The 13,593-nt window shown below is 42.6% G+C and overlaps 1 protein-coding gene across 2 annotated transcripts in view; it reads left to right on the top strand.

The window, feature by feature from the left end:
• The window catches only part of grik2 (glutamate receptor, ionotropic, kainate 2), a gene marked incomplete at its 5' end in the record, with an annotated part of 218,365 nt that extends 207,814 nt beyond the window's left edge, over positions 1–10,551 (top strand). Inside the window, one exon of one of the 2 annotated variants that reach the window (XM_084557525.1) lies at positions 9,796–10,551. In XM_084557525.1, coding sequence (XP_084413651.1) covers positions 9,796–10,049 — 254 coding nt within the window. In that variant the 3' untranslated portion in view covers positions 10,050–10,551. The remainder of the gene's footprint in view (positions 1–9,795) is intronic. The other variant, XM_084557526.1, reaches the window with a different exon arrangement.
• Positions 10,552–13,593: the final 3,042 nt, after the last annotated feature.

The raw sequence follows: 13,593 nt of genomic DNA, 5'->3' as shown, positions 1-13,593 counted from the left end.
CGTCCAAACTCAACGCAGGAAGGACCCACCAGCAGGTTCAATCCCAGAATGACAGTGCTAACCACTGTGCTGCCTCGCCCCGCTAAACATAAATAATCTTCCTCTGATTACTTTTAGACAAGTGCATCTAGAAATTCAACACAGAACGAGATTAAACCAATAACGTCCCCCTCGAAATGTGTTCTTGATATACAGCTTTATTGAACATTATTCATTTGAATGACCAGGACTCCTTAAATGATCTCTGACTAAATGTAGCTTTTTGCTTTCGATATCTGCTCTCAGCATTGAATTTACCACCTACCCATTCCTCTGAAAGCAGGCGGGCTTCCTCTGAGCTTTTCCACTGCGCTGTGCGGCGGTACAGCCGTGGCTGATTGTTAAGCGTCATAAAAACTCTGTAATCCAATGACCCTAAGCAGCCGCCATCAATTCAACATGCCACCAGCAGGCAGCCATGATCACAATGTGTCCCCCGAGAGCGAGCAGAGTAGGCCCACTGTTTCCCAGCGCCTGGAGCTATGTGGCTGTTACTGTTGAAAACACCACCATGCCATTTAATTTTACAGGGGAGAAAAATCAATAGCTATGAAAGGGCTGTTTCAGAGAGGCTTAGACAGCCAGCCTCTACAGTGTGAAACCTGAATACAAAAAAAAAAACATTTGCTGGCACTCGTGTGTTTGCTGCACGTGTCGTATAAGTGCAGCAGTGTTAGCATTATGCAGCAGAAAGGGCGATTAAGTGTGATATACAAAAATATGCAAACTTGTCAACTTAAAGCTTAATATAGCCAGAGGGGGAGTTGTGGATTAGTGGTTAGAGGAGCAGCTTCGGTTTGATTCCCACTATGTCCATGGCTGATGCCTTTAGCAAGCACCTAAACCCCTCAAACTGCTCCCAGAAATCAAATTCCTTGTTTGTGTGTACATACTGTTTATACATGGCAACTAAATCATAATCGTATAGTCATAGTCAAACTTCATGTGATGCCTCTAGAATGATCTGGGCGGCTTTGGCTCAGTAGGTAGGTAGAAAGTTGATCCAGAAACCAGAGAGTTGGCAGACAACATGTATACACTGATCAGGCATAACATTATGACCACAGAGAGGTGAAGTGAATAACTCCAAAACCATCTTGTGACAATACAGTGTCCTGCTGGGAAACATTTGGACCTGGCATTCATTGGTGTGATGGTGCTTAGACATGTAGCACCCACCTAGACCAGACCAGGCACCCCCACCCCATAGCAATGACACTCCTTGATGGCAGCAGCCATCCCCAGCAGGATGCAGCCTGACGCAGGAACACACACAAAAACGCTTTAGGAACAACTAAAAAATAAAAACATGAAGAAAAGCACAAGGTGTTGACCTGGCCTCCAAATTCACTAGATCCCAAACTGATCAACTATCTGTGGGATGATCCACAGATCCAACTATCTGTGGGATGATCCACAGAGGCCCCTCCCCTCAAAGGCTAACAACAGCTAACAACATCTTGTTGCCAGACACCACAGGACACCCTCAGAAGGCCCATGTCCATTCTCTGATGAGTCACAACTGTTATGGAGGCACAAGGGAGACCTAGACAATATTAGGAAGGTGGTCATAATGTTATGCCTGACCAGTGTACAAATCATACAGCAGCCCCTACGTTGGACCAGTGAAAGTTCCACTAACCAGTCTTTATTCATCATCGAATGACTGATTATGTTAGACCCACAAACATCAACCTTTATTTCAGCAGCAGAATACTGCTCTTTTTCAAGAGGGGATATTTTTGTCCTGTGCCAGGTCATTGCTGTGTCACAACAGCTGTGTGAGGACCAGGTGCAGGGTAGGTAAATAATAACTCTGAGCAGCAAGTTCAGGGTCTGAGCATGCCAACATCACACAACCAACAACATTAAGATTTTAAGTTTTATTCAAATGTAACTATTTGAAGTCATTTAAAAGTCTGAAGTGGTACTAAAAGGTGCTATATTTCATTTAAAAATATTTCTAACCCCATTCTGTTCAGGACATTGTTTGTTTGTTGGTTGGCTGGCTGCTCATTTTGCATTGCTACACTCTGCTGCCTTCTGGGTTACACGCTGAGGTGCGTTGGGTTTTTACGCTGGCATCTGTAGGTGGGACTAAACACCACAACACACACACGTGAGTCTTTTTTTATGGCTCTGAGTCACAGACGGGGCAGAAAACAACACTGTCTACTGTGCCCTGTCAGTGCCCAATGACCTGCTGCGAAGCGAGAAAAGAAATGTTCAAGCTCCCTTCGCTATGAAAAAGCTGATAAACTGACTGTACTTGCTCCCAAACACAACTACCTGCTAATTTTGCTCTGCTTCTGCTCAAACTGCACCAAACCACTGCTTTTTAACACATCTGTCCATCCATCCATTAACTTTACATGCGTATCCATTAAAGCAGATGAGGAAGGGGGTGGCCTGTCCCAGCTGAGGGACACACATGCAGAGGACAGGCATCCAATGAGGCTGGGCGCGGGGCTGATGTATGCTTTCTAGTTCTAAATTGCCAAAACAAGACCAATGTGAATGAAAAATAATCAAGGTTATCACAGCTAGCGACCTCACTGCAGGGCCAGCGCAAATATTACTACCGTTATGTATTCCTAAACTAAAATCGCTTTGATTTAACATCCTCATAGCCATTATTATGTGTGAAATATTCAAACTAAATGCTTCAAATACAATAAACTGAAACATGAATTCAGCTTTGGCCATTAGAGACTTCTCTGCCGCTAATGCAATGCTGTTTTTATGTCCTTTTGAATTAGCCCTAACATTTTAATTCACTTAAAAGCTCCTATCATAAAAGTAAATAAGTCGAATAACAACCAGCGTTTAAAAGTTAATCAAAGATGGTGATGATTTTTCTGTTGCTTTTTTATTTTTGGTTCAGTTTAACGCAGTAGCCATGAAAAATAACGGCATAACGTTCACTCAGCTGAAACTTTAATATCAACTCTGAAGCATAACTTCTCTACAAACATGTTGCCAGGCTTTATCCTTCAATGCCACTGTCAGTGGTCAAAGAGCAACATGAATAGTGAAGGTAAGGCTGTCCGATGGATATTAAAACACACTGGAGGCCCTCACACCCGTTCGTCGTCGCCGTTTGATTCCCACCTGTACGTAATATAGTATAAGGATAAGTATATACAGGCTCACAGTGCTAATGGTTGCTTTCGATTACTACTGAACATTTTGTTTATAACAATAAACCCCCATTAGCTCAGAGAACACACCCGCGTGGCTTTCTTTGGTAGCGTCTCGCGGAGCAAGCTGCTGGCCTTGTTTCACACGCCATGAGCTGATGCCACATGAGAAAGGAAGACAAAATGTGAAGGAGCAGCAGTTTAATTGGGCGTGCGGTGGCACAGAATCCCAGTCTGACGAGATACAGTGTGCATCAATAAGTGATGATGTTCCACTGACCTGTAAAACGCACCGTGCTCAGGGGTGGTGTTCATGCACACGTTGAGATGCCGGTCAGGTTTGTGTTTGTGCTCATGTTTCCGTATTACTAAGATTTCAGCTAGAATCGTATGTTTGTGAGACAGTTTTACCCCAAAAGCTCAAAATTTATTCTCCACCATTAATCTGCTTAACTGACTACTCACTAATCACCACCCACTGAACACTGTTTTTGGTACAGGTGTACGTGAACGGGAGCCTTAAGTGCGTTTTTTACCTCTGCCAGACATAAACGGCGTAACCTACGCACTTGTGCGCTCGTCAGTCTATCTTGCTGTGCAACAACGCCGTCCAAGCGCTAGTCTGGGCTGTGTCTTTTTTGCCATTTGGGTTAATTTTTGTTTCTACTTCCTGCTTTACTTTCGACTTCCTGCTTCATTTCAACAATCGCGACTGAAACCTTCGCAGAACTTTCGACGAAGACGAGTCATACAAATGTTTGTATCTCCGAACTTCCTCAGTTAACGTTTCCTCGATGTGTTCCATCTTTATTGATTGCAAAACAATCAATTAAAAAATTGCAGAGTTGAGCGGGTCTCACCAGTCTATCGCAGGACTAACACAGAGAGACATAATCACCAATTACAGTGGGTGGGAGGAAGTCAGAATACCTGGAGAGAACCCACACAGACACAGAGAGAACATGCAAACTCCACACAGAGTTGGCCAATGGATTCAAACCCAGAACCTTCTTGCTGTGAGGCATCAGTACTAACCACCACACCACTGTGCCACTATCTATTTCAACACATTACTTCCAAGTGAAAATATGGATAAGGTGTTGTTTGGATTTTGCGTAGCTTGGAAGTAATGTGATAAAATACTGATGTCACCAAAAATATGAAAAAAGCGTTGAACAAACCAGAATATAATGCCAGCTTTGCACACTTTTGGCTCAGAACTAAGAATCTAAATATAAATAATTCTGATTTCTTTAACACTGCAGCAAGTGCCTCCAATGGAGGCAATGCTTTGTGCCATCTAGTAGTAGTAGCATAACAAGAAGAGTACACTGGCTTTTTTTTATTTAACTTAAATATGTAACTTAAAGGGTCTATTTAACTTATTTAAACCAATTAAGCAATGAACTGTGCTTCAAATGTCATTATGACATTTTTAATCTCTCTATCTTTATTCACGTTTTATGTAACATTTTGACCCTTAAAACTAACACAGGACCACAGGAGCAGAGGTCCACTGCCCCCTGCTCTGAGGCAGTAGGGCAGCGGTGTCAAACTCAATTTAGTCCAATTTGATCTCAAGCTGCCCGAACAAGTAACATAATAACCTATATTTAACAACAACTCCAAAATTTCCCCTTGTTTTAGTGAAAAAAGTATAAGTATATTATGATGATGTCCTCTTACAAGCTGAAATTTCTTAAGTAAAATGAGTGTAATTTCAGAGCGTTGGTGCCATTTGCTGTTTAGTTCTGGGTCTCAGTGTTGTGTCCCCAACTTTTACTAAAAGAATGAAAGCCTCAGTGGACAAATTAAGAATAGCAGTTAATTTGATCTATAATTTGCAATTAATGTCTTCTATGCAATTTCCACACTTTGCAAATTCATCGCACCGGCCAGATTGGACCCTATGGTGGACCGATTTTGTCCCGCGGGCCGTAGGTTTGTCATGTAACCCTACTCAGGCTAATGGAAGAACCCGATATTTAGAACCCATATTTAGTCAGTAAAAACTATTTCCCAAATGCTGGACACAGCAATGAAGCGGGATGGGGAAACAAAAGTCAATTCAATGAAACTTAATGTAATAATAACAAAAGGTGCTGCAGTGATGAGCAGGTAATCACAATTGAGTCCAAACAAAAGGTAGTGCAACAGCAGTAAATTAAAACCACAGAAAAATGCTAAACCCAGCTGAGTAAATAAATAAATACAACAAAAGAAAAAAAGTGTGTAGGAAGTAAAGCAAAAAAACAAAAAGACAAAGGGTAAGGGGGTCATTTCGAAATAAAACAGGAAGCAAAAGGCCATGAATGATTATGATGAAGGGAATTATGATGTAGAGTGGCATGAGAAATTAATAAGAATGAAGAAATCCAGCAGCATCTGTCCACTGTCTCCATCCATCCACCCCCCCGCTGTGAAGCTTGCCTCTGCGTCGGGCTACCTGCCTCGTCTGCCTGCGGAGGGGCTGCAACGCTGAGCCAATGAGCGGACGCTTTCATGGCACTCCCTTTTGATGAAGGGGACGCCGGCAGCTGGGCGAGCTGCGGGGGATCCCTCTGAGGGCACGGAGCTGGACCTCTTCATCTTCGAGTTTCCCGAGACGCTGGAGGAGGACAACATCTTGCCGCCGTCTTCCACTGTCTACACAATGACCGCGAAGGCTGGGCAGAGAAAGACACGGACATCATAGGGTGACAACTTCTTCCAGGAAACAGTGATGGAAACAATACTCAAGAGGGGCATCGAGAGCTTTTATTCATTTTTTTTTTTTTTAACTTGGACATTCTGATCTTATTGCCCGTTTTGGGAGAGAGCTGCTCTCTCCACAAATTGGCCACAACGGTTTATCTGGGTGTGCATTTGGCTGTTCCCAACTAGGGTGGAGGAACCAAAGTCTCGGTTGGTTGTGTGATGCGGTTGCTGGACATGATGCCTGTCGTCATGTGGTCTCCCTGGAATACTTCCATAGCCCAATCATTCTGGTCGCCCAAGAGCCCACATCGTAGTTCCCAATTATGGTGCACTTGCAAGGAAGGAAGCCACGGCTAACTCCCATGGCATAGTGATACACTGTCACAGCTGGATGGTGCAGTTCTTCACCTCATGCTAATAGGCGCACAGCTATGGAGCAGCTATGGAGCGCCTGGAGTGATTAGGTCTTCCCTTAGCAGTGGTTAGTTCTACTGAGGGAGAAAGGTCTTCTCCAACAATGACCTGTTGCTTTTAAGTGATGGTGCATGAAGAGAGGCTCAGACATGTCTTCTTCTTCTTCTTCTCTTGTCACAAAGGTGTCAGGGAGAGATTTTTTTTTTTTTGCACATTGTTTCGGTTAAGCACTTTTAGAAAGGACTCAGGCAACAGAGACTTGTCGTGCCTTAGCAGGATTCACCACTGGTGTGTAGTGGGATACTGGAACCCTGTTAAATACTTAGATATTATCTCTAAAAACTACTTGTAGGCCTAGCTTCAGCAAAGAAAGTTAGTGAGGTAGTGTGCTGCTGGCTTCTCTATCTTGTCACACTATCAGAGAACAAAGGAGCATTACTATGTTACAGCTAAATCATCGTTTTACTTGTAAGAGCATGACTAGGTCTTTTAGGTTGAAGGTTATCTCTCTAGGGGCCTTTCTCCCACACCTTACTGCAGTGAGGAGGGGGAGGAGGGCTTGTCGTGCACTCTTCACGGGAGCTTTAGCCTCGTGCAAGGCCCTCCTCAGAAGGTGTGCAGATGCATCTTGGGCTTGTATTTGCCCTTACATCCCCCTCTATGAGTACAGTTTATCCAGTTGACCCAATCTGTTTTAAGCAACCAGACAGACACCAACATGTTGCGTACGCCCTAAGAGGGTTTTTTCTTTTCATCCCATTGTGTATTAGTGATCTGAGGGTCAACATGGTACGTGATTTTCCAGGTTTGTTGTAGCAACTTCATCTTCATTATTTACTTGATAAATGTCCATAGTTTCTTCTCCCAGCCTCATTGAGCTTCGTATTTATTGAACCCAATAGGAGTCCGGGCTGGGCACAGGGCAGGAAAGAACGGAAAAGGCAGACGCTCCAGTACTTTTAGAAACTGGGGTGCGGTTATTATTTAAGCAAGTTTCAATAATCCAGTTACAAAAATCAATTAGTTATCAGTCACAGGAGAATGATTACAGTTATACCAACCATTGCTGTTGAACAGAATGTCTGCTGTTACATGCAAACATTCACATTCTCATATCTCCGTCTGCATAACTGATAAACATCCCATAAAGGTAATTTTGGGCATATCATCAAGCTTAATTTTAACTGCACCGTAAAGATTTACCTATAGTAAAAAGGACTAGCGCATTTCATTTCCGTTTCCTGCATATTCATGTCGAATGCATTTTGATTATTATTTTTGTGACTCAGCACTCAAGGTGCAAATCCCAATATGTGTCCCAGTCTGTTTATTTTTTTGTATGTCTCCACCACATAGAACCTCTGTGAGATCTAAGAACTTAGCACTTCATGGATAAGAAAAATGAATCAAAATTTAATCTTTCTACAATCAGTGTCTGCACATCACAAATAAAAACATTTTGAGGCTTAGTTTCCCTTTGTTAAATAACATAGTATTTGGACGGATGGAATTTATTTGTTATGCATGAATCTTTGCATTAATAATGTTTTCATGTAATTCTGTTTCGAATCATACACAGGTGTTCAGTTTCTACAGTTTGATGATCACATTGTGTGCATAAAGTTGCACTACGCAATATTGATCTACGTAATATATAATATATAGATAAAATAAAATATATTGATCTGTAGGAATTCAGCTGTCTGACCGAGTTACAAAGTTGGGCTGGAGAACCCTCTTATCGGCACTGAAGAATAACTTGTGTTTCAAAGGTGTTTGTTTTTTCACCTGTTACATAAAAATGTCACCACTAACATAACCATAAACCAAATAAGTTAACAGACAGACGAGGTCGGGGTGGAGGGATGGGCCAACAAAACGTTGCTGTTCACTGCCCCTTTTAAATCAAGTTGACATTTTTTGAAGCCACACTCATTCCATAAACTTAACCACATGGTTTATACGCCGCTACAGTATCACATGGCGCACTAACAACTATGAAAACAAGCCAACACTTACCTCAGTATTGTAATCTCTTGAATCAATATGTTTCTTGAACGTAAGTCAGTTTAACCCCAAATAATACTTTAAACCTAACTTGTTACTGACAGTAAATTTCCAGCCATTTCCATTTCAAATGAACCCATGTGTACTGAGAATAACATAACCATGCAGCAGAGACAAACCCTTTGAAACTCATCAAACCTCATGTCGCTTGACAATTGACATTCAAAGCATACTGGAATACACTAAGAGCACTGCATCATAAACATGCAAAAAACAAACATCTAACCACTGACACACATGAACATCACTAAGTAGACTTCCTCAGGAAACCCATTCTTACCCAAGCATGACGTAATGATTAATACACAAAGAGACTGACTGACACACTGAAAAATGGAGAGGAATGATGCTCCCTACCACTCATTGATTAGCAAAGTAATGTCTTGTAGTTAAATACACACAGTGACACAAGTTGTATCACTCCAACCCAAAATGATGTGGTATCGGGGTTCAACCATACATGGCACAACTGGGATAATAATGGGATAAGTAACCCCAAGAATTGAAATTGTCTGAGCTGGCTGCAACTTTTAAATGGAGAATCCAAATTCATACAATGGAAGAATGCACTCCAGCAACGCAACAATCTGAATAGCTCTGCAACCGGTGCTGTCAGTGTCTGTGCCTAATGGAAAAACCAACCAGTGTCATTAGGAATCACATTTACATTGGACTATCCTGCACATCATGACTCAGCGTGTAGCAGTTGTATGCCTCCATGAGTATGAGTCATATTTGCCATGTGCTGAAAGTGAGGCCACACTTTGATGGTTCACAAAGACAAATGCTAACATGTTGATTCTCGGCAAGTTGGTTTTTGCTTGTCAACATGCTAACAAGCTTCTGCTTTGTAGGTATATAGTCCAAAGCAAAGCTGAAAATGAGGCCAACTGGAGGTAAAAGTCCAGTTCTAGTTTTTGTTTTTTGGATATACCATGACACAGACATAGGTATATAGTCATAAACCAATGCATTGGGTGAAGAAAAACATGACTGGCATATGATGATGGCACTGCATAAAAAAGGAGGATCCCAAACACATTTTAGGATGCACTATTGGAGCATCGAGGATGTACGGCAATCCATTCAGTGGTTTCTGTGCAGCAGTTTGAGAATATACAAGTGAGAACATGTTGGAAGGAGAAAAAAAACCTTGCTATGCATCACAAAGGGTATGCATACAACGCTTTGCATGAGCAGCTACAGCCACAAGTCCCCCACAGACTTTTTCTGAGAGTGTGTTAGGAAATTCTATGTGTTCAGGTCCGTTTGTTGCACTGCATATTTCATAATTCTCCCTTGTGTCAACTATGGGACAACGTGGTTCAGGGATGCATTAAAATGAAGCTGCCCACAACAGTGGCAATCTTCCTCTGTTGTCTGTAACGTTTGGACTCTTGAAACCCATTCCGTCCTTGTTTTTCTCTTTCCCTTGCAGCGGTCCTTCTGCAGTGCCATGGTGGAGGAGCTGCGGGTTTCCCTCAAGTGCCAGCGCCGGCTCAAACACAAGCCCCAGCCGCCTGTCATGGTGAAAACCGAGGAGGTCATCAACATGCACACCTTCAACGACCGAAGACTGCCAGGGAAAGAGACTATGGCCTAAAGTGGAAATCCCAATCACTTTCTCACCCTCTCTCCTGTACTGGGGTGGTGTGCAAAGACACTGGGGAAAACGGTGCGGGAAAATGGTAGGGGAGGGGGGGGGCGGTAGTGGGTTGTAATGGTTGGAAGTCGGGTTAATGTGAAGATAGAGCAGAATTGCTTTGCAGTATATTGATGAAGTGTCATTCTTGTTTCTTTATAATTAGCTAGGGATAAGAGATTCAACAATATTTCCTGTGGAAATAACTTGAACCTGGGTGAAATTTCAGCGAGTTACCTCATTACTCTTACCACCTTGGCAAGGCAGCAAACTACAAGTGCCAGGATTTTCGAAACCCAGAAACTGAAGAGCCTAGGCAGTAAATAAATTAAAATAATAATAATAATAATAATAATTGGACCCTTCATTTTTGGCTGCTGCTCCTTCAGTCTTTCAGCGCACGGCTCATAAGAGGCTGGTCGAGCAGCAACGAGCATCTCGGAGTTAAGAGAAGGACCACGCGGGCTCTTGACGAAATTGTATCCAAACGCGGGAAAACCGTGTCGAGCTCGGTGCTCTGAAAAATGTAAAGAGAGGAATTGCTTAGTCACATTATACTGATTGACATAAAAAAATAAAATAATGGATATACTGTAAATCATCCATCAGGCAATAAGTGACATTATCTGTTTGTGTTTCAGAGTACTAACACTTTTAGCCTTTAATATGGGTTGTTGGGGGTGGGGTGGGGGGTTGCAGTAGGGGCAGGGGTAGACGCTACACGGGGGGAAATTCAAGCATAGAATGCAGAAGTCGGGGCAATATCGCGAGCTGGTATGCATGGATAGCATCAGCCAGTAGTCACCAAGGGTTCTGTGGAGGTACACGGCGTTCAGGTGCTTTCAAACATCGAGTGGTTGCCATCGTGGCTGGCTGCGACATCCGTCTTCTCTGTTTTGAGTTGTCGCAGCAGCTGCTGTGGGCGACTCGCATCTGCCAGATATTTCACAGAATCACAGCTAAACGAGAATGGACTGTAGCTTAAAGCAAAGGGAAAGTAATAGTAAAGGCCGGTCATGATAATATAGTAGATTTTTCTAATTAGTCTCATAAATATTAGCCTACCAACACATTATCAGACTTTGAGTTTGATCTGTCTGTTCTCTGCTGGTGAATGGGTCTGTCATCACGACGAGTCAGTACTTGTAAAGCCCCCCCCAAATGTATTGTTTCCTTCTCTGTAGTGTCTGTGGTTGCCATGGCCACGCAGCATTAAGCAATGGCATTATCGCAGAGCGGCGTGCGTCCATAAGAGCAGCGGGCGCCGTGTTTACGTTGAAAAACATTGGAGGCATCCGCTCGCCGCCTGAAAACACCTCCGTCCACGACGAGGAACTCTTGGAACGGCACGGGCACGACTCTCCACATCTAAATTCACAGCAATCACACGACACACAAACTATTTATTCAAAGTATTTATTGTTTTATTTATGAACTCTTTATTTATAACTCAATGGACTGGATTTTCACGACTGCAGTGAACGCACCTCACTTCAACTCCGTAAGGGTACACGCGTTTCTTTCTTTTCTTTCTACATTTGCTCAGTGTCAAGTCTCGGTCTCACTTTGTACTTCTGTGGCTTTTTTTCCTTTCCTTATTTAGCAGCAAATCTCCACATTTACTTGTGCAATTGCAATTTCTATGATAAAGTGTTTTTGTACGAAGATAATCAAAAATTTTGTAATGATTTTTATCGACACGAAAAACACAATGAGGAGTGTCATCCTTGGTAGAGCGGGGTGGTACTCTAGGTTTGGTAGTTCAGGACGCTTTCCTAGACACCAGATAGAGCTGACACGAATACGCACACACACACACACACACACACACAGACACGCACACCCAAACACTCAACACACCCGAGAGTGCACAATGCACCCATCGTCCATGGAGCAGATTCATATCAATTAGTATTCTGCTCTCCGACAGAGACACAGTGCATTCTGGAGACGCATCATAACGTTTTGGAAGAGGAAAAAATAAACTATTTTTATCATGTAAAAGAATCATATTTAAAGAAAGATATTTTTACTTCACATGGGAGAAGAATAACAATAATACTGGTTAGAGCAAATATGCTATATAGTGTACACACAGGTAGGGAGGGAAGGTTATTGATGATGCTTATCATTGTACACCCCTGATAACTGACCGACTGCTAGAATCCAGTGCTGAGCAATTGTGTGTAAATGGTTTTAAAAAGGAAAAAGAGTATGTAAAAAAAAAAATGAAATAAAAAATATTAATAATAAAGAACACTTAACTAATTTTGAACTTGTCGTGAAAACAAAATGCAGTGCACACAGTTTACCCTTTGAAGTTGATGCACAAGTTTAAAGAAAATAAAACGTATTCACAAACTTTACTGTCCGCCTCTTTACTGGATATTACAACGTTAATAAAATGTGAAAAAGGTTCATTTGAATTTTCAGGAAAGTCACAGTAATACGTACATCAAAACTACCAAGTAGAATGGACATGGGGCATTCTCAGATGAATTTGGGTCCTATGGGTTGAGGGGAGGGGTCCCTGTGGATCATCCGTCCATGAATTTGGAGGCCAGGTCAAAACCTTGTGCTGTTCTTCATGTTTTTTTTTTTTAGTTGTTCCTAAAGCGTTTTTTTGTGTGTGTCCGGCTGCATCCTGCTGAGGATGGCTGCTGTCATCAAGGAGTGTCATTGCTATGGGGTGGGGGTGCCTGGTCTGGTCTAGGTGGGTGCTACATGTCGAAGTAACATCCACGCAAATGAACTCCAGGTCCAAAAGTTTCACAGCAGAATATCGTAAGATGGTCAATGTTATTCACCTCTTCGGTCATAATGTTCTGGCTGATCAGTGCATATTACCAGTCAAAAGTTTGGACATTGTAGATAAATACTGAACACATTAAAACTATGAAGGAACACATATGGATTAATGTGTTTTCTATTTAAACCAGCCTATGTTTCATATTTGAGATTCTTAAAGGTATAGCCACCTTCTGCTTCTGCTTTGATGACAGCTTGGCACACTCTTCCCATTCCCACAGATAACCCTGACCCAAATTAACAGCACTTAAGATCAGAGCCGACATAAATGCTTCAGAGAGTTCCAGTGGCAGACACATCTCACCATCAGCTGCTTAGAGGAGACGGTATTAATCAGGCCGTCGTGGTAGAACTACTGCAAGGTAGCCACCACTGAAGAAGAAGAGAATTGAGAGTTTTGGTTCCACCCCCCGTGTCTTTGTGAGACACGGCAAAGATTACCAGATAGTTTCTACATGTGTGGTTCCTACTGTGAAGAGTGGAGGAAGAGGAGGAGGTGTGGTGGTGGTGACACTGTTGGTGATTTATTCAAAACACAAGGCATGGCTAACCACAGCATTCTGCAGCAACACGCCAACCCATCTGGTTTGTGCTTAGTGGGACCATGATTAGTTTTTCAACAGGACAATGACCACAAATGCACCTCCAGGCTATGTAAGTGCTATTAGACCAAGAACGAGAGTGATGGAGGGATGGAGTGCTGAATCAAATGACCTGGCCTCCACAATCACCCAACCTAGACCCAGCTGAAGCAGGGTTTATACTTCTGCAGGAGGTAGACGGCGT

This window comes from Chelon labrosus (genome assembly GCF_963514085.1).
Source record: "Chelon labrosus genome assembly, chromosome: 12".
Taxonomy (NCBI): Eukaryota; Metazoa; Chordata; class Actinopteri; order Mugiliformes; family Mugilidae; genus Chelon; species Chelon labrosus.
The sequence above is the reverse complement of the archived record's forward strand: the minus strand, read 5'-3'. Positions and strand labels throughout refer to the sequence as shown.